Source organism: Schistocerca americana, chromosome 4 (genome assembly GCF_021461395.2).
Source record: "Schistocerca americana isolate TAMUIC-IGC-003095 chromosome 4, iqSchAmer2.1, whole genome shotgun sequence".
Classification (NCBI taxonomy): domain Eukaryota; kingdom Metazoa; phylum Arthropoda; class Insecta; order Orthoptera; family Acrididae; genus Schistocerca; species Schistocerca americana.
The window spans coordinates 612234917-612257758 of record NC_060122.1 but is presented as its reverse complement, the minus strand read 5'-3'; the positions used below and the strand labels follow the sequence as shown (position 1 = coordinate 612257758).

Here is a 22842-nt window from a genome sequence, read left to right as displayed (position 1 = left end):
TTACAACAATAAAGGTGCAATAAAAATGTTCCATTGTTTCATGCAGATTCACCAGACATGACAAACCACCCACCAGACATGCATGACAAACCACCCACCATACATTACAAACCACCCTTGCATACATACTTCAGGCACCATTACAGCAGCTGGAAAAATCAGAACACTTGCATAGTCATCAGAAAGTCTTTCTACCATTCATCAAAACGAGAATGGAAAACGGCTGAAAATAGCTAATGTTAGTATCAAGTTGTCCCTGCTACACATTGTAACGGGACCTAGTACATAAATAGATGTAGAAAACGTCTTTCGATCTCTCTTAAGGTTTACTGACAATTTTTGATGAAATGAGTTCGGAATTTCTAGTTAGGATATCTGAGGACAAATATTAATCTGTATCCTTGTTAACGTATATCTATACATGCAGGTTGAGGACGCACCGGTACCAGAATTCATTGAGGATGATCTCGTTGAAGTGGAGGTTTTTTACTGCGGTCTAAATTTCATGGACAATTACCTGCGCCTGGGCATAATAAGAAACACAGACTTTCCGGTCATCATGGGCAGTGAGTGCTCTGGAATCGCACCAGCTAGCGGATTTGAAGTCCGTGACATAGAGGTGAGGTTATGTCAAGTAATTGCTTCAGTAACAGTTTTAAGGGAGACATTCATTAGTGTGTTTTTCTTCGTTTCAGGAAGGGCAGCGGGTTTTGTGTCTGAAAATGCAAGGTGGTCTTTTCCACGGCATCGCCCAAGTGCCGCGGAAGAACTGCTTCCCAGTGCCGGACAACATCAGGCTGATAGATGCGGTCGGTCTCGGTCTGAACTTCTTGGTGGCTTACCTGTGTCTGTTCGACTTGGCACGCCTCAGGACCGGTCAGACTGTGTTCATGCAGTCCATCGCAGGTAACAACGGATTTTTGTGTCATCAGTGGATACCTTACATGTAGCCATTGTGACGCACTCTTGTCACAGCGTATCTTTACAATAAAAAAGAGGTTCCACAAAGCAGGCGTGTTGCCTTAGGGAAACACATTGTCTCGTAAAGTATTTAAGTAGAATTTCGGCATCAAATCAAATAAACGGTGTTATGGGTTACGCTGTATCACGAAGTAACCGTCAGATCTGCTTTAAAAATAAAGGGATACTAAAATATTGGGGAACTAAATTACAAACTCAACTAACGTCCACATACAAATATACGTACTTGAGTCCGGTGCTTCGTAACTCAACTGAAAGTCCGCAGCTCGTTGTCTTGCGGTCGCCTTCTCGTTTCCCGAGCGCGGGGTCCCGAGTTCGATTCCCGGCGGGGTCAGGGATTTTCACCTACCTCGAGATTACTGGGTGTCTGTGTTGTCCTCATCGTTTCATCATTCATGAAAGTGGCTATATTGGACTGAACAAAGGCTGGGAATTAGTACGGGTGCTGATTACCGTGCAGTTGAGCGCCCCACAAACCAAACGTCAACTGAATTAGCCTGAAGAGCTGTTCATTGTTGAAACATATCTATCTTGGAACAGAAGGCTATGAGATTAAAAGTATGCAAGAAATGTGAGCCACTAGATAAATGGACACAAACAAAGAACAACTCTATAGATGGTGTCCCTCCTAACAATCGTTAGATGCATTTTCTCTGGTGTTTTGGCAAATATTTGGAATTTTATTTTTGCAATGTGTAATTGATGTCACCATAGACAATTAGTGCATCTCCATGTCTTTCATACGACACCTATTACAGAAGGAAAGCGTTGGTTTGTTTCCCGTTAAGAACAAAATGATTTTTAAAGCACAATTTTACGTGCCAATTCGATGGACGCCCCAAACTTAAGTTTTGCAATACTACTTTTATCGACATGTATTAACAGGGACAGTAAAAAAGAATAATACCCAGTACCCTAGCAATAACACCACGCCATCCTCCTGCAGCATTTGTGGCCCATTTCAGCCCACAGGATATTAAATTTATCGTACAGAGCGTCAAAGCTAGCGCAGCCTCTAGTTAATGGTTGGGCGAGATATTAGGAGAGCATCCCATCCAACAGACGACAGATAACCTGTGAGCGTGAGGACGAGACTGTGTCGTACTGCAGCATACACAGAAGCTGTGATTCACCCATAAGCGTGTAACTTTAAACATTCATGTTTATTGCTTAAATGTATGTGTTGTGCGTCCAACTAGGCTCATGACCTCATCCACATTGCCGGATTTCTAATTATGATTTCACTAAATCTAATTTCACACACCTAAACTGACAGTTTTATTTAATGTTATGTATCATTGGTGGACTCAACCGACCAATCGTGTATGTACACCGACCGAAAAAATCATAATGCCAAGTAGTAATTGGGCGACATAAACGAAAGTTGGTAGGTGTGTTTGTACATATGAAAGAAGTCTCTTTAAATTTCATACTAGGCGTTAGGAGTGGCCCTAGTAGCGTCATTGAGGATCGCCCCGTAACAGTTGCGAACATTACTTTTTAGATTGGTCGTGATGATTTCTTGACAGTCAAGTATGCCTTTAAGGCGACAAATGATGATGTTTGGTTTGTGGGGCACTCAACTGCGTGGTTATCAGCGCCCGTACAAATTCCCAGCCTTTGCTCAGCCCAATCTCGCCACTTTCATGAATGATGATGAAATGGTAACACACACCCAGTCATCTCGAGGTAGGTGAAAATCCCTGACCCCGTCGGGAATCGAACCCGAGACCCCGCGACCGCGAGACCACGAGCTTTAAGGCAACAAAGACGCCATTATCAACACCTCTGAGTCTGAACTAGAACAAGGTCTTGTGATAAAGCTACTAGAAGCAGATTGTTTCTTCTGCAATACTGCAGAGAGATCAGTCAGGAATGTAGCCTCTGTACATGATTGCTAACAGCTGCGGTCACGGAAATATGGTCACAAGAAGACCACTCCAGATAACATGGCGGTTCCCAGAAGGGCAATAGTGTTCGGTGTATGGCTCAGGGACATGATACAGTATCTGCAGAAGCTGGCACTACGGTGACACAACGAACTGTTAAAAATAGCCTACTTCAAGCACTGCTCAGAGACAAACTCCCAGTAGCATGCATGTCGCTGACCCGAAACCAGCGCCTTTCGCGACTTCTGAGGTGTCAAGCGTAAGCCCATTTGAGGGGAGAGAGAAGTGTCTTGTTTCCTGATGTAAGCTGATCCTGCCTCGGTGCCAGTAACGGCCGAGTGTTGGTTGGGAGGGGGCAGTTGGGGGCCTGCAAACCAATTTGTCTCTCCTAGACACACTGGACCGACACCTGAAGTTGTGGTCTATGCTGCGATTTCATATGACAGCAGTAGCACTCTCGTGGTTATCCCATGCACCCTGGTGGCAAATTTGTAGTGTATCTGGTGATTCGACCTATTGTGCTGCTAATCATGAACAGCATTCCACAGGTTGTTTTCCAGTGAGATAACGCTCGCCCACATGCCGTTATTGTAACCCAGCATTCTCTATAGTGTGTGGACATGTTGTCTTCGCCTGCACCATCAACAGATCTGTCCCCAATGGAGCACACACAGGAGAACATCGGGTGACAGCTGCAGCATCATCCACGACTACGTCCCTGTATTCACTGACCAAGTGCAAAAGGCACGGAACTGCAGCTCACAAATTGATACCCGGCACCTCAACTGTACAATGTACGTACGTTTTTCGCGCTTGCATTCAAGTCTGGAAGTTACACCGGCTATTGATGACCAGCGTATCGCATTTGCAAATGCTTACCTCGCGCTTACATTAACCTGTGATCTTAAAGTGTTAATCACTTCTACATGTTGCCTAGTCAAACGTATTCCCAAAATTTCATTACTCTGCATTAATTTTTGTGTAGACTTTTTTACGTCAATGTATATCAGTAAACATTGATAGCTCTTAAATTCTGTTATTACTCTTTAGGAACATACTGAGAGGTATCATGATCAGAACGAAATTTTCACTCTGCTGTGGAGTTCGTGCTGATATGAAAGTTCCTGGCAGATTTAAACTGTATGCCGGACCGAGACTCAAATTCGGGGCCATTGCCATACGCGGGCAAGTTTGAAATGTAGGATACGAATTACTGGAGGAAGTAAAGCTGCGAGGACGGGACGTGAGTCATAATAGGGTAGTTCAGTCGGAAGAAGGCTTGGCCTCGAAAGAAAGAAGTTCCGAGCTCGAGTCGGCACCCAGTTTTAATCTACCAGGAACTTTCAGCTATCAGGATATTGATCTATGCATCTTGATTTATGTCCTCATGTTACTGTGTAGCGCATTTAAGTACGTATAGTTGGGCGTTGGAATTATTTTCATTTGTTACGGAGCTTCCATATATTTTACTATTTTTTTCTAATAGATCAGATCATCTGATGGTGACTTGATAAGAAGTCATAACCTGTAATGAGAACTTTTGTGTAACCTGGGGGTGAAATACATCTACATCTCCGCAAAAAGAGCGAGGGGAAGAAAGTCTGCATGCCTCCGTATGAGCCCTAATTTCTCGTATCTTATCTTCATGGTCCTTAAGCGCAATGTAGAATCGTTTGGCAGTCAGCTTCAAACGCTGGTTCTCCAAATTTTCTTAATAGTCTCTCTCCAGAACATGGCCTTCGCTCCAGGGATGCCCATTTGATTCTAGAGGCGTCTCCATAACACTTAAGTATTGGTCGATCCCACCTCTGAATAGCTTCGATGTCTTCCTTCAATCCGACCTGGTACGCATCCTATCCACTGGATCAGTACTCAGGAATAGGTCATACCAGCGTTCGAAATGCGGTCTCCCTTAAAATTCTCCCAATAAACCCAAGTCGGCCATTCATCTTACCTATCACACTTCCCACACGCTCGTTCCATTTAATATCGCTCTGAGACATTACGCCGTTAAATGACTTGACTGAGTCAAGCAGGATACTAGTAATACTGTATCCGAACGATACAGGTTTTTTTTTCATACTCATCAGCACTGACTTACATTTTTCCACATTTAGAGCTAGCTGCCATTCATCACACCAACTGGAATTCCATGTGTAAGTTGTCTTCTATCTTCCTACAGTCACTAAACTTCGAGACCATACGTACACCACGGCGTCATCAGGAATCAACCGCAGATTGCTGCCTATCCTGACCGCCAGATCATTTGTGTCTATAGAGAAAAACAGCGGTCCTGTCACACTTCCCTGGGCCGCTTCTGACTATACCATTGCCTCTTATGAAAACTCGCCCTCGATGACAAAATATTGTGTTCTATTACTTCAGAAGTCTTCGAGCCACTCACATATCGGTGAACTGATTCTATATACTCGTACTTGCTTTAATAGCCTGCAAAGAGGCAGCGTGCCATGCTTTCCGGATATCCAGAAATATGGATCCTGTCTGTTGCCCTTAATTCACGGCTTTCAGTATATCACCTGAGAAAAGGGCAAGCTGAGTTTGGCACAAGCGATGCGTTTTAAAACCATGCTGATTTGTGGACGTAAGCTTCTTAGTCTCAACAAAGTTTATTGTATTCGAAGTAAGAATATGTTCAACGATTCTGCAGCAAACAGAAGTTAGGGATATTGGTCTGTAATTTTGCAGGTCCGTTCTTTCACCTTCCTTACATACCGAAGTCACCTGCCCTTTCGTCTAGTCACTTGCGGCTAAAAGCAAGTTATTTTCTTCCAAACTATTTTTGCAGCGTGATATTTGCTCGTTGCAGTGAGCACAAGTAGAAAACTACAGTAATCATTGTGCTAGCGCCCCCATTCTGCGGACACGTCATGTATTTAGCTACAGCAAAGGGATACGTTGAAGTTCCCGATTAAGTGCTTGGCAGGAGCTTTCTAGGTCCATTTTGACATTCTCTGCTGTTTCATTCCCAATAAAAACTTGGAAAAACGAAGACCTAGACCTCTTAGTGCGTGCTCATATTTAATTACGATGCCCTTTTTCTTTCTACGTAGGCTGTACACAACAAAATATTATTGAATTTGGCGGAGTAAGCTGGTGACAAACTTCGTAAAATGGTCCCGCCCCAACGACACACACCTTTGTTTTAATATTTGCCACTCCATCTTGCGTATCACATCCGTGACTGCCCCTTCCCTATTTTGCTGTTATACTAAACTACCTACCTGTCTTTGAACCCTATCGACATCCTGATTCAGATTTACGTACCTGGAATGGATACCATACTGTGCAGCAATACCAAAGAGCTTCCCAGGGGGCTCGCCATCTTTGGCAGGTTTGCGTTTGGCTATCACGGGGCCCCAGACTTTGCAGCATCTCTTCCCTTCCGTTCTGCATGTCTATCCTCTTGCTATTCGTTTTCCCCTCCGTTGGGGAACATGTCTGCGGTTTTACCGGGAACGTTCCGCATTGTCTCGCTGACATATGAACAGTCCCACCACTGTTTTTCGTTCCCTTTTCCTTTCTTTGTTTCCCTTCTCCTCTCGTTCCTCTGCTTCGACGTTTGAGGATACACTTTTTCCTTCTTCCTCCCTGTGCGCTCCTGACGGCCGGTCCACGCGTCTGACGCGTAACAGGTGTCTGGGTAACGCGTAATTCCCAGCCAACAGGTAGGGTTCCCATGTACCCCCCTGGTACAGGCTAGGCCCAGGGAGGGATGATGGCCTGAGTTGCTACCTTACCAAATTGCCGATTGGTTCCTCTATCAGCTGTTGGGGAGGTGTGACCTCAGGTGTGACCCCTAAGGCAGGTGCGCTCCCTTCTCAAGGGGGCCCCAGTTGGAAGGAGTGTGCCACTGGAGACACTGGTAATCATGGAATTTTCTCGCAATGAGTTAATCATCTTCTCAATCAACGTCTACAAAACTTAAACGGAATGTTGCTAACGATTCAAAGACCATTCAAGCTGCAGCACGGTTCCTTATGGTATCCCATACTGAAGACTGTCCTTTGCAATGGTAAACCCGTTTATTATTCAGACAGGTGTTGATGAAATTGGCCTTGTCAAATCCTTCTCTCGTTTATGGAATGACACTTTGCTTTTGGAGACCACTTCTGATTCTCAAGCCCAACTGCTTGCCGGTTCGCTTATCCTTGGCTGTCCTGTTCGCGTCGAGGCCGATAGAAACTGAATTCCTCCCATGGTGTTATTTACACTAGGCTGCTCGACAGTCTGACAGAAGTGGAAATCCAGTCTTTCTGGTCAGGGTTTCATAGCCGTCATCAGGTGATGAAAAAGGTGGATTACTCCATAGTGTCACCTACACTCTTGTTCTCATCTTAAGAGTGGTTTTTCTGTCCAAGATCAAAGGAGGCTATGAAATTACCACAATCAGACCATATGTTCCGAAACTGATGCACTGCTACCAGTGTCATCATTTCAACCACACTAGAATGTCTTGTCGGCACCCAGACAAATGTGCAACCTGTGGTAGGGATGCATATGAGGGCGATTCTGTCTCTTTCCCTGCACTGTGTAACCTGCAATGGTGGCCACGCCGCGTCCTCTCGGGATTGTCCTATGTATTTTGATAGGCGGGCTGTCCAGAAGATATAAGTTATTGGCTGGTCGCAAACAATGCATTATCCCGTCTGGCATTTGTAGTTCTGTTCTTGTTACCTCTCTCCATGAAGGACATGACCATGCAGACATGCGACCTCAAATTCAGCTCTGAGGTTGTGAAATCGCAGTGTGTCAAGGTAGTATTGCCATTCCCCAGTCCAGCTGTGCAACAAGCCATCGAACTCTCGCCTCATCGGGCGAAGCCACCAGCTACACAACCGGTAGGCCAGAAAGGACCCAAGGAATACTCACATGAAGAAATCCTACGTGCCTCCAGTCAAACAACACCTGTCTCTTCCTCTACTAACCGGAAACGCACAAATAAGTCCAACAAAGGCAAATGCACTTTTCCTTCGCCGGCTCGAAGATCGTCTTTGATGGTGTTGCCACGTAATACATTAGCCCAGGTGGCCTCCGTGTCGCCGGTGCGCACCACCAACAGTTTCTCTGCGTTGAACGTCACATACAGACAGCGCAAACAAGCCGATGCTTCTGTGGACCTCATGGAGTAGGATCCTCCTTCATTTGTGACTTGTAGCAGCGTGTCTTCGCAGGTTGTCACACAGCCGCCGGCAAGTGACACCGCCTTCATTTCTTCATCATGACTCCTCCAATGGAATGTTCACTTCCTTCGATCCCACGAAGAGGATTTATGCAGCATCCCCTTATACTTTGCTTTCAGAATTCAAAATTGCGTCCTCACGACTGCTTTGAGCTTTCACGTTTCTTCCCAGCTGGTTTTGACCTTCCCCTGAGGTCAGTGTTCCAGCTCAAAGGGGCGTCATGTTGCTCATACGGGACGACATTCAGTCAACCCATCTAGCTGATTACCCATCTTCAAGCTGTTGCAGTTCGCCTTTCCCTTCTCACCTTTTTCCCGCTGTACTATTTATGTTGGCCCACAGTCATTCGATATTACCAGGGAAAACTTCGTTCGGCTTATTGGACTGCTACTTCTCCGATTTCTGCTACTTGGTGACTTTAATGGGTATCATCCCCTTTGGGGTTTTCCCAGAACCTCTGAAACGTGCCCTCTTGGCTGATCTTCTCAATCAGCTCAACCTCTTCTCCCTTAACACAGGATCACCCAAAATCCTTTCCGACTCCTCGCACACATATTACCGTTCGAACCTATCCTTCTGTCCATCTTTCCCATCGTCTTGAGTGGTCCGTCCTTCTTGACGTATACTCGAGTGACCTTTTCCCATGTGCTGTCAGTTTATTGACTCCTCCACCACCTGTTTGCACACCAAAACGGTGACATTCGAAGAACAGATTTTCCCAGTTGTGATGACCAGGTGGATTCTCACAAAATTTATCCTTACTGCTGCCGAATGCAGAATTCCTCATACTACCTCTTTACCATGTCGTGTCTAAGGCCCTTGGTGGACTGAGGTATGCCGCGACCCCATTCGCATGGGGAGACGTGCGCCCCCCTCCTGCGGTTTTTTAGCCGCCTTCCTGCACTGGATAACTGCATTCATTATAAACAGATGCGCGCAAAGTGTCGTCGCATTCTTTGGGATAGCAAGAAAGCTACTGGATTTCATTAACTAGTTCTTTTAACAGTTCCACTCCTTCCTCTGTCGTATGGGCTGACTTCCTACGGCTCTCTGGGACCAAGATCCATTTGCCAATTTCCGGCCTGACGGTACGAGACGTCATCGAGGACCCTATTGCTATCTCCAACACCTTGGACCGCCATTATGCGGAAATTTCGGGCTCCTTCCACTGTCACCCTGCCTTCCTCCATCGGAAACGAGGGGAGGAGGCTCGGGGGGCTCGGGCGATGCCCTTCTCATCTCCGAATCGTTAGATCTAAAACGCCGCCTTTACTATGATGGAGCTAGATCATGCTCTCAGTTCATCCCGATCCTCCGCCCCAGGGTTAGGCCCTGTCAACATTCAGATGTTGCATCACCTTACTCCTGTGGGAAAGCACTTTCTGCTTAATACGTACAACCGTGTCTGGACAGAGGGCACATTTCCCGGACGTTGCCGTGACGCCAGCATCACACCCATACCTAAGCCCAGTAAGCACTAAAACAGTCCTTCTAGCTACCGCCCCATCTCTATCACCAGCCGTGTTCATAAGGTGATGGAACGTACGATTCATGCGCAGCTGGTTTGGTGGCTCGAGTATCGCAATTTACTAACGACTGCACAACGTGGATTTCGAGCGCGCCGTTCTCCATTTGACCATCTCGTTACTTTGTCCACCCATGTCATGAAGGGTTTTCTGCGGAAATCCGAGACTGCCCATGTTTCTCGATTCGGAGAAAGCCTACAACTGCAGGTGAACTGGTATCACACACAGTCTTTACACGTGAGGCTTTCGTGGCCGCCTGCTCTGTTTCCTTTGGGAATTTTTAAAGGACCAAGTTTTCAAGGTGCGTGTGGGTTCTGTCTTATTCGACACCTTTATCCAGGAAACTGGCGTGCTTCAGGGTTCCGTCCTTGGCGTCATCGTCTGTTATCGCTATTAACCCCTATAATGGCATGTCTCCGAAGGGGCATCTCTGGCTCCCTTTTTGTTAACTATTTTGCCATCTATTGCAATCCTCCACGGACCTATCTCACTGAGCGAAGTCTTCGACGACGTCTTGATCGTCTTTACTGCTGGAGCGTTGACAATGGCTTTAGTTTCTCCAATGACAAAACCGTCTGTATGAATATCTGGCAGCGCAGTTGATTTCTCCCGCCATCTTTACATCTTGGGCGTGTTGCTCTTCCATTCGTTGAAACTACGAAATTCCTGGGGCTTATGTTCAATAGAAAGCACTCTTGGTCCTCCCATGTATCGTACCTGGCAGCCAACTGTATTCGGTCCCTCAATGTTCTACGTGTCTTCAATGGCACTTCCTGGGATGCACATCGAAACAGCCTATTCCGTTTGTACCGTTCACTTGTCTGTTCGAAACTTGACGATGGGTGCTCAATTTGTGCGTCTGCACGTCTGTCCCTCTTACGCCATCTCAACACTATCCACCATCGTGGCATCCGTTTGGCCACTGGCGTCTTTTACACTACCCTCGTTGAGAGTCTGTATGCTGAAGCTGCTGAACTACTACTGTCTTACCGCCGTGACTTTCTCCTCGGGAGGTATGCATGGCGTTTGTCTGCCACGCGTGGTCACACATCTTGTGCCGCCTCCTTCGATGATTCTTTTGATTGCTATGGGGGCGTCCCTCTTCTGTTACCTCCTTGATTCCTCTGCTCAGACTCCTTCAGCGCCCTTCAAAGTGTGTCTGCGCATATCTTAGTGAAGCGGGCCCTGGAAAATTGCCACTTGCCCTCTGTTGGTGGAGCTACAGTGATGTTTATGTGGGTTCTTGGTCTTGCCGGTCTGCCAGGAAACGAAGCTGCTGACGCTACTACCAAGGCTGAAATCCTTGTACCTCAGCCCACTAGTTCCTACATTACCTCCAATGATCTCTGCGTTGCCGTCTACCCGGAGGTGGTGTCCCTTTGGCATTGCCATTGGTCCTCCCTTCATGGGAATAAACTACAGACTATTAAGCCTCTCCTTGCGGATTGGACGACCTCTCGGCCCTCCCACCAGGAACAACTAGGTGGCGTATTGAACACTGACTTTTTAGCCATAGTCATTTGAAAAATGGCTCTCTCCTACCGCGTTGTACACATTGCGCCCAAGTTTTAACTGTCCGCCGCTTCGTGAAGGAATGTCCATTTTTTAATAGTTTACGTTCCCGCTTGGGTTTGCCGTCTGATTTATCGGCCGTTTTAGCAAATGACGCTCGGGCTGTTGACCGTGTTTTACTTTTTATCCGCCAAAGCTATATGGCGAAGGTCATTTAATTTTTAGTTTTTGACCTCAGTTTCTGTATGGTGTCTCTTGTAGCCCTTTCTCCACGTCCCTGTTTTTAGCTGTCTTATCTTACGTCAATTGGGACTGACGTATAGTCGTTTAACTCCTCTGTGTTAGTGTTCTATAATTTTGACTTGGGCGCGTATGACCACAGTTGTTTTTGCGCCCTAAAAAAATACAAACTAACAATACGGAAGAGGACGGGCAAAAGTAGTATAGGCAGCCTCTTTAGTATATTCATTGCATTTTAGGTCTCCCACCAATAACACGTATTTTTTGGTTCGCCTGCTTCCGCACGACATTTTGAGTGATGGTTAAGGGGAAAGAGTATCGTTAGAGACTGAGCGCTATGTGAACCCGGTAATTAAAGGAATGGTTGGTTTGAAAATCCCAATGTCTTTTCCGCCATTCGAATGCAGTATTCCACGTTATATTTTACATAGTTCCGTAGGACGAAACTGAAGAGCAAATCTCCACTGTCACGTAACGGGACAGTACATGAAATTAACATAGATAAAATAAAATGAAGATGAATCCTATGCAGATGGCAAGCTACGCATGTATATTACTACAATTTGAGTTGCGCTGTACCAAAACTACAGTTCGGTACATTCAGCATGCTGTATAAATGACGTAGTAGATGGTAGAATTACCGGTAGTATTGGTAGAATTGGTTGGGAAATAAATATATATTAATGTGTAAGAGAAAATGGGAACCCACGTGTCTACTCTTTTTGCTTTGTTGTTTGGTTGGTTGTTTTGCATATAGTTAGAATCGCACATCATTCAGCATTAGTCTTGTGTGTTTAATATTCTTTTCAGAATATAATTTGCATTTTATAAGTAATAAAAATAGTTCAACAAGCAATTTCTGCACTTTTGTGTAGTCAAAGCGATTACTTTCAATGTACGTGCAGTTCACATGCATCAACACACAAATATATATATATATATAACGTTTCCGTAAGAATCCCCGAAAATGTAACAGGATGTAGAGAATGTTTCCCTGAACAATTAGAGATAGGAAACTGGGGTCGGAGAAGCCACCTTAACGAGATATGGAAGTAAGCAGCTAGTCCAGCGCTTTGTTTAGTATTACTCTTTCCCAGCGAATGTACAACTAACATGCACACAAATTTACACGTACTGTGCTGTTTATTTACATGTACATTCTTTATTGCCTGCAAGGGAACACGGACGAGCCTGATTACTAGTAAGTCGTGATGAAGGTTTTGTTTACTTTGTGTCCGTAAGGTGGCTTTGTTGTATCGTATTTACATTGTCCCATGACAGAACGTGCTATGAATCGACGAAGGGCCCATTCATTGCACAGTACTATTCAGAGACTTACAGTATTAAACGATGGAGCAGTACCAGTAAAGCTTCGCAGAACTCACTGACATACGTCTAATGACAGAAGTACGTTGCAACGCACTCGCTGTTGGAAGGTTGTGCAGGGAGCGTTTTCCTAACAGGCATTATCAGTCACTACGAGTGTGCATTTCTCTCGATCGACGAATGTGGGAGACTGGTTAACTGGAAAGAAGAAACGAGAGATCTGGCAACACGAGCACCACTCGCACACCAGATTTTGAAGAGGTGCTCAAACGTGTTCCAGCGGACCCCACTAAAAGTACTACTAGTATTACACGTGAAATGGACGCTCCACGTATCAGCGCGTGGCGCGTACTCCACGAACAGCAATTACACCCATATCACCCAGTAGTAGTCCATGCAATGCTTGGAACTTAGTACCAACGGTCGCATTGTGACAGTGGTTTGCTCCAACAATGGACTGATCGACCAGATTTCCTCTAAATCGTACTGCTTACTGACGAGGTCTCATTTGATCGTGATGGCATGTTGCATAGCAGGAATAGCCATGTGTGGGATGAGGAAAACACGCTGTAGTAGTCAGACCATCAGGTACGTTTTGCTGTGAATGAATGTCTGGGTCGGTCTTGTAGGCCACAACCTCACTGGGTCATATCTTCTTCTAGCCATCTGAATGGCCACCTGTACTTGAGATTCGTGTACAGAGTTGTACCTCAGCTGTTGGAGAACGTACCCTTGGCTATTTGTGAGAGGATGTGGGTACAACATAACGGTGCACCGCCTCACTTTAGTGTGGATGTCTGCAACAATCTGTACAGTATTTCCTGGTCCCTGGATTGGGCGTAGAGGTCCTATTCCTTGGCCTGCGATGTCAAGTGGCCTGAATCCCATTGATTATTTCCTAAGAGGAAGTTTAAAGTCGTGAATGAGTCCCCAGTAGATACGAAGATGGAATTAGTTGCCATAATTGCAGCTGTCTATGATGAGATTTGCAACACACCAGGGTTATTTGACAGGATACGTCAGAATCTTGGTCACCGATGTCGTGCTAGCATTCAGGTTCATGGCCTTCCGTTTCAGCACATTTTGTAAGATGCAGTTCAAATGGTACATTCATTGTCAGTGATGATGGTTGCAGTTAACTGTAACTAATGTAAACAAGAGAAACACAGTAATGTGATTTTAGTCCCACTATCTCCTTAAGATAGCTTCTCCAACCTTAGATTCCCTACCTAAAATTATTCAGTGGAGCATCGTCTGTCCTGTTAAACTTTTGCACGCTCTTATGGAAACACCCTGCAAAAGTATTGTTTACACTCAGTAAAATCTTGGTCTTCATGATCAACAGCGAGACTCTGCTGTTGTTACTGATAAAGTCGAAAGTTGCTGCGCAGTAACAGAAACATGATTTACACAACTTCGACAAAATATTGAATCGATGATTGATAAATTTTTTGCGATTTTAATTTTACGTTTTTGTTTAGTGAATTATATATATCATAAATATGTATTGTTTTTGTTTGTACAACATTCCTCTGTTTCACATTACAAATAAAAACTTTCCAAACAAAAACTGCATTAGACGTTTATAATTTCAGTTTAGCTATAAATGCTGTTTATTCTTAAGTAACAGACAGCAGGAAAACTATGTAGAACCAAAATGTCACGTGGGTTACCTGGCAGTTTATATATCCTCACCGTTTCTAAAAGGTTCACCGCTGTGTGCCAGATAAATTGGCAAATCTCTTACCTAACACAGCACTCGAAGAGCAGTAGTAGTGGTTAGTTTATGAATAGACAATACGACTGTCCCCTAAACCCTTTCCTTACCACATACGTCCCAGAGAACCAGTAGAAATCTGCTGCATGTTTCTGCTCTGTCAGTCTCTCATCGGTAAGGGTGGCCTGCTAATGATAGGCAGAATTCTTACAATTACAGATAGCACATGTAGCTGGTGCTGCCTTCAAGTTTAACCATCTGTTCAGCATTGTCACGTAGAATTAGTTCTCAACCCAATGAACAGATATAAAAAGCGGGAGGCTTTCCCGTATAATTCCAGTTACTGGAGTGCACGCATGTATTGACATTTGCCGGATGACAAATGGTGCTCATACTGAGCACCTGTAATGTGAATTGAAAGTTTGGATAGGTGCTCTATCCACTAATGTATGTGTACTTTCTGTGTGTGATTTCTGCACAGTTACCTTCTGAAACTTCGGAGGTACTTACAAATAATGCTTTAAGTCCACTTCTCTCAACACTGGTACACGAAACCATGGGAAATATTTTGTTCATATTGTTAGTTCCGGTTATGACACAGCAGTTCTCGTCAACTATGCTCAAAGACGAGCACCGCGGCTGCATCTCACATCGCCTATCTGCCGAAGTCCAAATGGCTCTGAGCACTATGGGACTTAACTTCTGAGGTCATCAGTCCCCTTGAACTTAGAACTACTTAAACCTAACTAACCTATGGACGTCACACACATCCATGCACGAGGCAGGATTCGAACCTGCGACAGTAGCGGTCGCGCGGCTCCAGACTGTGGCGCCTAGAACCGCTCAGCCACCCCGGCCGGCTCTGAAGTGCTCCTTTCCTTTCCCCATCCCTTCAATTGCAGTAATAATCACCCTGTCTCAGTACGAACTGAATTATTCTCTCTTCTATCAATTAGGTATTTCATTCGATCCTTTCTTTTCATGACACTTTCCAGTATGTATTCAGTCCTTATTCTGTTGTACTTTGAGTAACATTTCTCTGCTAACACTAAATTTCACATGCTTTCATTCGTTTTATTATTTCTTTCTGGTCCCGATGCAACTCCTTTATCAGTCCTACAGAGATACCGTAATCCGCCCACCTCTGAACAATCAGTTGTCAGACAACATTCAGTCCTTAGACTTACGCACCTGCTGCTCACCCGGCTGGCTTAGATATTCTTAAAGTTTCTGTGTATATTATAAGCAACAGCTCGCACACTTTTCATTAAGCATCCGACTTCGCTCATGACACTTTCGACGATCTTTATGTCATCAGTGATTTTCTGTCCCACTTCCATTTCGAGATAGACGCCTGTTGCATCATTGTGTAGGTCCTTACTACTCCTGTCTTTCAGCTAAAAGCAGTGGGTCACCCTTTCATGCCTGCAGTTAATACAGTGGCTAGCAATGGGACAAATTATTCCCTTCGACGTTACCAAAATCATTGTAATATAGGTAATCTAAAATGGCCACTACAAGAAACGTGTAAAATGTTTCCTTTTTTCCTAACTCTACCTTCTAATATTAACCGTGTTTGCAAAACTGGAGCACTACTCCAAATAAGGAAACGTCGATAATCATCCTAATTTAGTTTCGATTTTCTCTTCGTTTCTTCGGCAAGTCCTGAATTTTTCAAGCGTGTAATACCAAACTGATTACAGGTTAATTTTTGCCTCTTCTTAGGTTTATTCGGAAGAAGAGCAATAATTACCCTTTCTAAAAACTTGTACAATATCCCGAGTTTCTTGAACTTCATTTTAAATGTTGGAAAACTCTTTCTCATTCCTCTGTCCTGACTTATAGCTCATGAGTGTTAATTGATGTCATCAATATTTAGAAATTTGTGCTTTCAGAGTTCGTGCAAAACATTCTGAAGTTCAGAAATAAGGCTAGACTATTCTTTGCAATAGTATTGCATAGTGTTACAATCCTAGATAGTGCTTCGTTTCAAATGACCCACTTGTTCTTCGTCGTGGGGATGTTACAGCATGATTTTTCCTACCTAATAATCGAAAAGCAATTAAAAAATGCATGTCAGCAGATTTAAGTAACCTTTCGTTGAAATACTGTACGCATTTTGGAAGAAGGGTTTCTGTCTACAAGATGGATTTTTGAGAAGGGTGGTAAATATAAGAACAGAAAAAAGTCGGAATCTACTTGTTCTTACGGCGTAACGCGCAGCGCGGTAGCTTGCGGGACACTAGTGAGTCAGGGCAGAGTACAGTCGGCGCGATGGATTAGCGACTGTATATGGTCCACCGGCCAGCTTCAGTGTGGTTTTTAGGCGTTTTTCCACACTTCTTTAAGGAACTGCTGGGAGGTTTCCAATATCTGTCTTAGAAAATACGAAATGCAGACACCACACACAGAACTAAGTTCACACAGTTCATACACAGGTGGTGCTCACTACTTCACTGCCTTAGTTAGGTTCATTGACGCTGCTGTAACGAAAGTAGACATCCGACCGATAAGTTAAATAAAACGAATTCCCAAATAATGAGTACATTCGACCCCGCTATACATTGGCTGAATGCTCGGTAAAAGATGAAGAAACAAAATCGTAAGCTGACGGTGCATAGCATATTGCTATTGTCGAAAGTAAACCAGAGTAGTTATTTTATTTAGCACCACAGAAAGAACGTTGCCAAATAGGCTGTTGTCACTTTTATGGTACCTGAGGGTAATCAGATGATAAACTGGTAGTTAAGGAGGATTTGTTTCGTCAGTACTTCTTGGCGTTTCCGAAATAGGATTCTTGTCCAAAAAGTCTTACTACCCGCGACTCCCACATATAACGCTCCCCCTCGCCCCACCCCCTCCTCCCATTCCAGTCACCGGTAATTTGTCCCGATGATTCTTGCCCGCATGATATCATCGAAATGTTGTTCTTTAAAGCACATGGCCCTTAAAATTAGAAGTCAATTATCGGAAAGTGGAAGAATAGTTTATGAAGTTTTCTGCCTGCCCCCCTAAGTGTAGCGAATGAAAAAACTGGAAGAAGAATTGAGAATTACTGCTTCACTGCACAGTCTACAATCTAGGCCGTATAGAAGTAAAGTACTATGATAAAACGCTGGCCGGCAAAATTTAAGGACGGAAGTAACATATCTTGAAGAAACTTGGGCCATTTGCAGAATGAACTGCTACGGTATAGTACAAGGTTGCTGCAAGGAATACGTAATGAGACCAGCAGAACGTCGCTTTTATTCAAAGACCATAATTGCAATGAAATCACCGCGATTCGTGGTGGTTTCTTGGACATTACAAAAGGTGGGGCATGGCTCTTTGTAGAATGTGTGCTCACCAGGGAGAACAGTGAATGTTCTGCAATCTCCTCCCATGCTTGCAACAAGGTCGCTAAGTTGTTCCCGTAGGGCGCTCCAAACCTTCATCAGAGTGCTTTAGAACGGCTGGATAGTCGTTGATGTATGTGGATTTGCTATGATACGTCTACCCAACGCATCCCGCACGCGCTTCATTGGGTTTATTTCGGGGGGGGGGGGGGCAATTCATTCACCGAAATCCTGTCATCCCAGGAGCTGCTCTAATTACGTTTTTTGATGCGGTCGCGCAGTGTCATCCATAAAACCTGCGTCGGAGCCGAATGAACCACTGAAAACTCACATTGGGAAGGAGTAATGCGTCAAATAAAGTTGATGGGGGACTTTATCATGTTAAAGAACTCAGAGGTCAGCACACCATGCTACATTACGCCACCCCACACCGTGGCACCCGGACCACCTCTCGTCGTAATAAGGCACGTCTAGCATCAGCACTGACTGATTCTGCTCTCATGCGAGAAGAGCACGGATCATGGCATACGACGCCGCCAATGTCCGGGTGTTAACGGGACACAACTTACTGTTCGTCGGATAGACAGAGACCAGTCCTTCGCTGTCGGCGTGTCACAGTCCTGCTTGGAATTGCGAGCCATGTCCTGGTAAGTATCGTTGTAGTAGCACCCTCTGATTGACGTGGGTCCGTTGTTACCTTATTACAGTGCCATTTGCTGATGTAGTTGACCGTATTCGAGCAACCCCTCTTATTTGGACAGCAGAGACTGTTTCGGAACGCTGCCCATGCATGTGAAAGAACGCCGCGAGAAATATCACCTCCTGAGTTATACTCGTTACAACTACTGCTTCTTCCCAATGAATCTTGCCCGTGTGAAGTCTTCAAAATGTTGTCTCAAGGTCATATATATTGAAATTTTATATGTAAGTTTATAAAGAAAAACTTTGTATATTGTGAACTGACTCATGCTTCGGGCACTTGTATTGCAAAATATAAAAAACGTAGGGAAGTCCCTCCGCAACGGAAGGGGCTTGGCGCGATGTAAAAGGTGGTTTTGACGGTCGAACTAGTTAAAGTAACATAAGAAGTTAACTATCTCGTCCTTTAGTTTTGCAGAGTGATGTAGTTTAACATTATAAGCTTCCTAATTTTCGTAAAGGAACAAATACCAGAAACTTTTTGTTTTCAGGTGGTGTAGGCACTGCCGTTGTGCAGCTTGCTCGACTGGTCCCTTTGGTCAAGATCTTGGGGACGGCTTCCGTAACCAAGCATGAAAAACTGCGCGCTCTCGGTGTAAACCGCGTCTTCCGCCACGATGAAAATTACGTGGGACAAATTTTGGAAGAATACCCTGGAGGCGCAGATATTGTCATAAACACGAACGGCGGGGTAGATACTGAAAAATGCTTGAAGCTGGTAAAAGCGTGCGGAAGATTAATCAACATTGGTGAGTAAAATTGTCTCTGGGCGGATGAAATATTTCGTCAAAGCTAATCTTTGACGTTGTTCTGTAGATGTAAGTGCTTCTTACTCGAAAAGAATCGAGCGAAGATTAAATTAACACTGGGAAAACGTACACCCTTCTTACTAAATGTTCATTACTTATTTGTTTCAACATAGCCGTTAGATGTTGGAAATGTGCTCACATATAGCTGATTACGTAGACTTGCATCGTAAAAAGCTAAACTTCTGGTTTGATGTAAGAAAGACGTGGATGGCGTTAAATGAATAATATACATCTTGAGTACGTATGAAAAAATTCTCATCAGCAAGAGAAGAATGAGGCAAAATCTGTATTAGTTACTAAGGAATATTTTTAAAGTATCGAATGTGAACCAAAGCTGAAGTCTGACATCGCTGTTATTTATGTATTGACATACATGTTCTATAAACTAAGAAATCGTTGAACATTTTCAGGTTCAAACAGCACGGCTATATATCCAAAAACTAAGTTTTGGGGATTGAAGATGCCATCATGGGATACCAGACAGATATCCACAACACATATGATCAAGAGGAATTGCGCTGTGATAGGTCTAAACGTCGGAGACTACCTGGAAAATGACACGAAGAAAGTGCAAAAAATACTGACGACAGTGTTCCAGCTTTATACGAGGGAGCAAATTCACCCTCAAATTCATTCCATTTTAGAGTTCGAGAAGGTGATTTTCTTCCGTATAACGACTAGTGACACGGTTTTAGGTAACTTTTGACAGTGTTTTATTTTCTATTTTGTTTTCCAGGTTGTCGACGGTATGAGGCAGCTGTGCAGTCGAGAGAACTGCGGCAAAGTAATCCTGTCTGTGCAGGACGAGGCTGCCCGATTGGAGGTGCCGGAATACGTCCTGAATCCCCCACGAAGGGCTAGGTAGGGCTGCGACAAATCGGGAGACTAGAATGGGACAGGCAGGAGTCGTCGAAGTCACAGCGTTCCAAAGTGTGATTAAAACGCGACGGGAGAACACACTGAATGTCATCGACAAGCGTGGATTTTCAGTTGGATCCGTATCGTTATATATAAGATTTATATATACTGCATTTGCACTTATTTATATACTCCAAATTGATGAATATTGCTCTGAATGTTCAACCTTTATGGCACGTTGTTATCTATTGTTGTTTTAAACAATATCGTTATTTGTGTCAAATATAATCATACACCATGAAAGGTGGTCTTTATTAAAGTCAAATGCTGGACAAGAGGGGCGATGCATGTAGCCCTTATTACGGGCGTAGCTATGTCAGGACGAACACACACACACACACACACACACACACACACACACACACACACACACACACACACACACACACACACACGCGACGCATATTAATTGTTAACAGATATGACCTGAAAATAATACTGTTGACGGTTATTCAAGATGACATTAAAGGATTATCTATTGTCATTAGCATAGCTTCCCATTCAGCATTTCATAGCTGTTTTCCTTCCGTCAGACATGAAGCTAAGACATCCTTTAACACTACTATCTATCCATGCTTTTCTCATCCACTTCCATTTCTCTCTTCCCTCCATCTCATCCGATAATCTTTCCTTGTTCTTTCTTGCTTTTCCTCTGGCCAGTCAGTTTTGGGACGGATCGCCTAGTGCGAACACCCATGTTCATTTTTAATCTTGAAAATATATCGTTAGTATAGAATTTTAAATTGAGTAGGCCGCGAGGGCAGAGGAGCCATGTCACGGACTGCGCGGCACCTCCCGCCGGAGGTTCGAGTCCTCCATTGGTGTGTGTGTGTGTGTGTGTGTGTGTGTGTGTGTGTGTGTGTGTGTGTGTGTGTGTGTCGTTCTTAGCATTAGTTAGTTCACGTACTGTGAAAGTGTAAGTCCAAGGACCGATGACCTCAGCAGTTTGCGGTCTCTCTCTCTCACCAAAATTTCAAATTATTTCAAAAAGAAAACAACCTTGATTGCAAAGAATTTTTAACAATGCATTTCACAATTTTTGCCATCAGATTCTCTACAAAAGAAAGGAAAGAAGAAAAGTATTAGTAAGAAAAGGAGGCAGGGTTCTATCATTCGCCGTTACAATGAGTAAAATTTACTGAAAAACTGTGTAAGGGAAAACTGACGTAGTAATTAGCAAATAAGCATTCGTCCGAAATGTGTGAAAAAAGTGTGTGAATTCCTATGGGACCAAACTGCTGAGGTTATCGGTCCCTAGACTTACTTACTACTTTCCTTATGCTAAGAACAACACACACACCCATGCCCGAGGGAGGACTCGAACTTCCTGCGGGCGGGGCCGCACAATACGTGACATGTCGCCTCTATCCGCGCGGCTACTACTTGCAGCCCGAAATTTGAGAGATAAGGCGTGGACCTACAAGACCAATATATCTGTAAGAAATTTTGGAAGTAGTAGGTAAAAGAGGAAAAAAGTACCAAGACGCCATAACACAGAAGCAACAAACTTGACCTTGAACACACTAGCACGTGCAGACGTACAATCGCGGGAAATACGGCCACGCCTACAAACCTCTGCGCTTTTATTAGTTAATAAATTATTTGCTTGTTGTAGAGGTGCAGGATAGAACCCTGTTCCATTTCCTTTTTTCTTTTTCCCTATCTTTGTAGATAATCTCATGTTGCCCTAAAAGACTGAAATGCGTTGTTAAATAATAAAGATTTGCATCCAAGACTATTTCTTCTTGAAATAATCCGTAGCGGTTGCCGTACCAGCCAGCCAATGAAGCGAAAAAGATTTTCTTGTAAGTCACGGGATAGGCCTCCATCGTCAGCGCAGGGCGGACAAGTGATCTACGACTGAGCGGACTAATTTGTAGTAATGGGTGGAATATCAACGTTACAGATGTTATGTATCTGTACGAGACAGTTTCACATTGTGTTGGAATGAACAGTACATGGCAGCTGGCAGCGCGAGCTGCGACATCGCGGCTACAATCTACCGGCGGATTAAGAGCGCCCAATAGTTGAAACACTATACGTTGTGTGTTAATCTCGAGTTCTCGTTTGGATTGTTTTCTAAAAAGATCGACAGGCCATGCCAGTGCTGTAGTTGACGCCAAGTTAATGTTTGTTTTTACTGCGCGTGGCTTGTAATTTTTTATTCAAGAATACATTAGTCATACATTACAGAAGCTCCCACATTACGATTTGTAACTGACGTTGCTTCAGAGTGAAAGTCGTTATTTATCATCGATGAAGTGAAACCTGGACCATTATGACTGAATTGATAGTAATTACAAAGAGGTACTAGTGAATTGTTCCAGGGAAACATTAGAATCTTCGTGTCTCGGACTTGCATCAGCTGTCGGAAGTTAAGACTTCAGCTCCACATTTGTCAGGGTCGTAATAACCGTTAATCATTGTGCATTATTAGGGAATTTAGTTTAAGCCCCTTTAGGTGACACTCCACCTCGCTTGGGGTTTGGAATCTTGGGCATCCAGATTCAGGAAAGTGAATAACGTTGGTAATATTAACTTCCCCAGGGGGCAGACCGCTGCAATGTTGACCTGCCAGGATAGTTTTTGATATTAACTAAATTAACATCATATTAGAACAAATAAGCCCTCGGTCACAAATATTAAGTCAAAATTGACCAGATTTCGACGCTACTATGTGCGTCGTCTT

At 44.1% G+C, this 22842-nt stretch overlaps 1 protein-coding gene across 1 annotated transcript; it reads left to right on the top strand.

Annotated features, from left to right (window-relative positions):
• Nucleotides 1-421: 421 nt before the first annotated feature.
• Nucleotides 422-20100, top strand: LOC124613654 (synaptic vesicle membrane protein VAT-1 homolog). The gene is made up of 5 exons (XM_047142369.1): nucleotides 422-619; nucleotides 696-906; nucleotides 18918-19175; nucleotides 19646-19890; nucleotides 19972-20100. Exons 1-5 carry the CDS (start codon nucleotides 422-424, stop codon nucleotides 20098-20100), a joined length of 1041 nt encoding a protein of 346 aa, XP_046998325.1.
• Nucleotides 20101-22842: the final 2742 nt, after the last annotated feature.

What these genes read in the sequence shown, in the direction of transcription:
- LOC124613654 (XM_047142369.1), top strand. Translation starts at nt 422, where the DNA reads ATGCAGGTTGAGGACGCACCGGTACCAGAATTCATTGAGGATGATCTC. An exon ending in TTGAAGTCCGTGACATAGAG is followed by an intron (nt 620 to 695) that starts GTGAGGTTATGT and finishes TCTTCGTTTCAG; the next exon opens with GAAGGGCAGCGGGTTTTGTG. An exon ending in CGGAAGATTAATCAACATTG is followed by an intron (nt 19,176 to 19,645) that starts GTGAGTAAAATT and finishes GAACATTTTCAG; the next exon opens with GTTCAAACAGCACGGCTATA.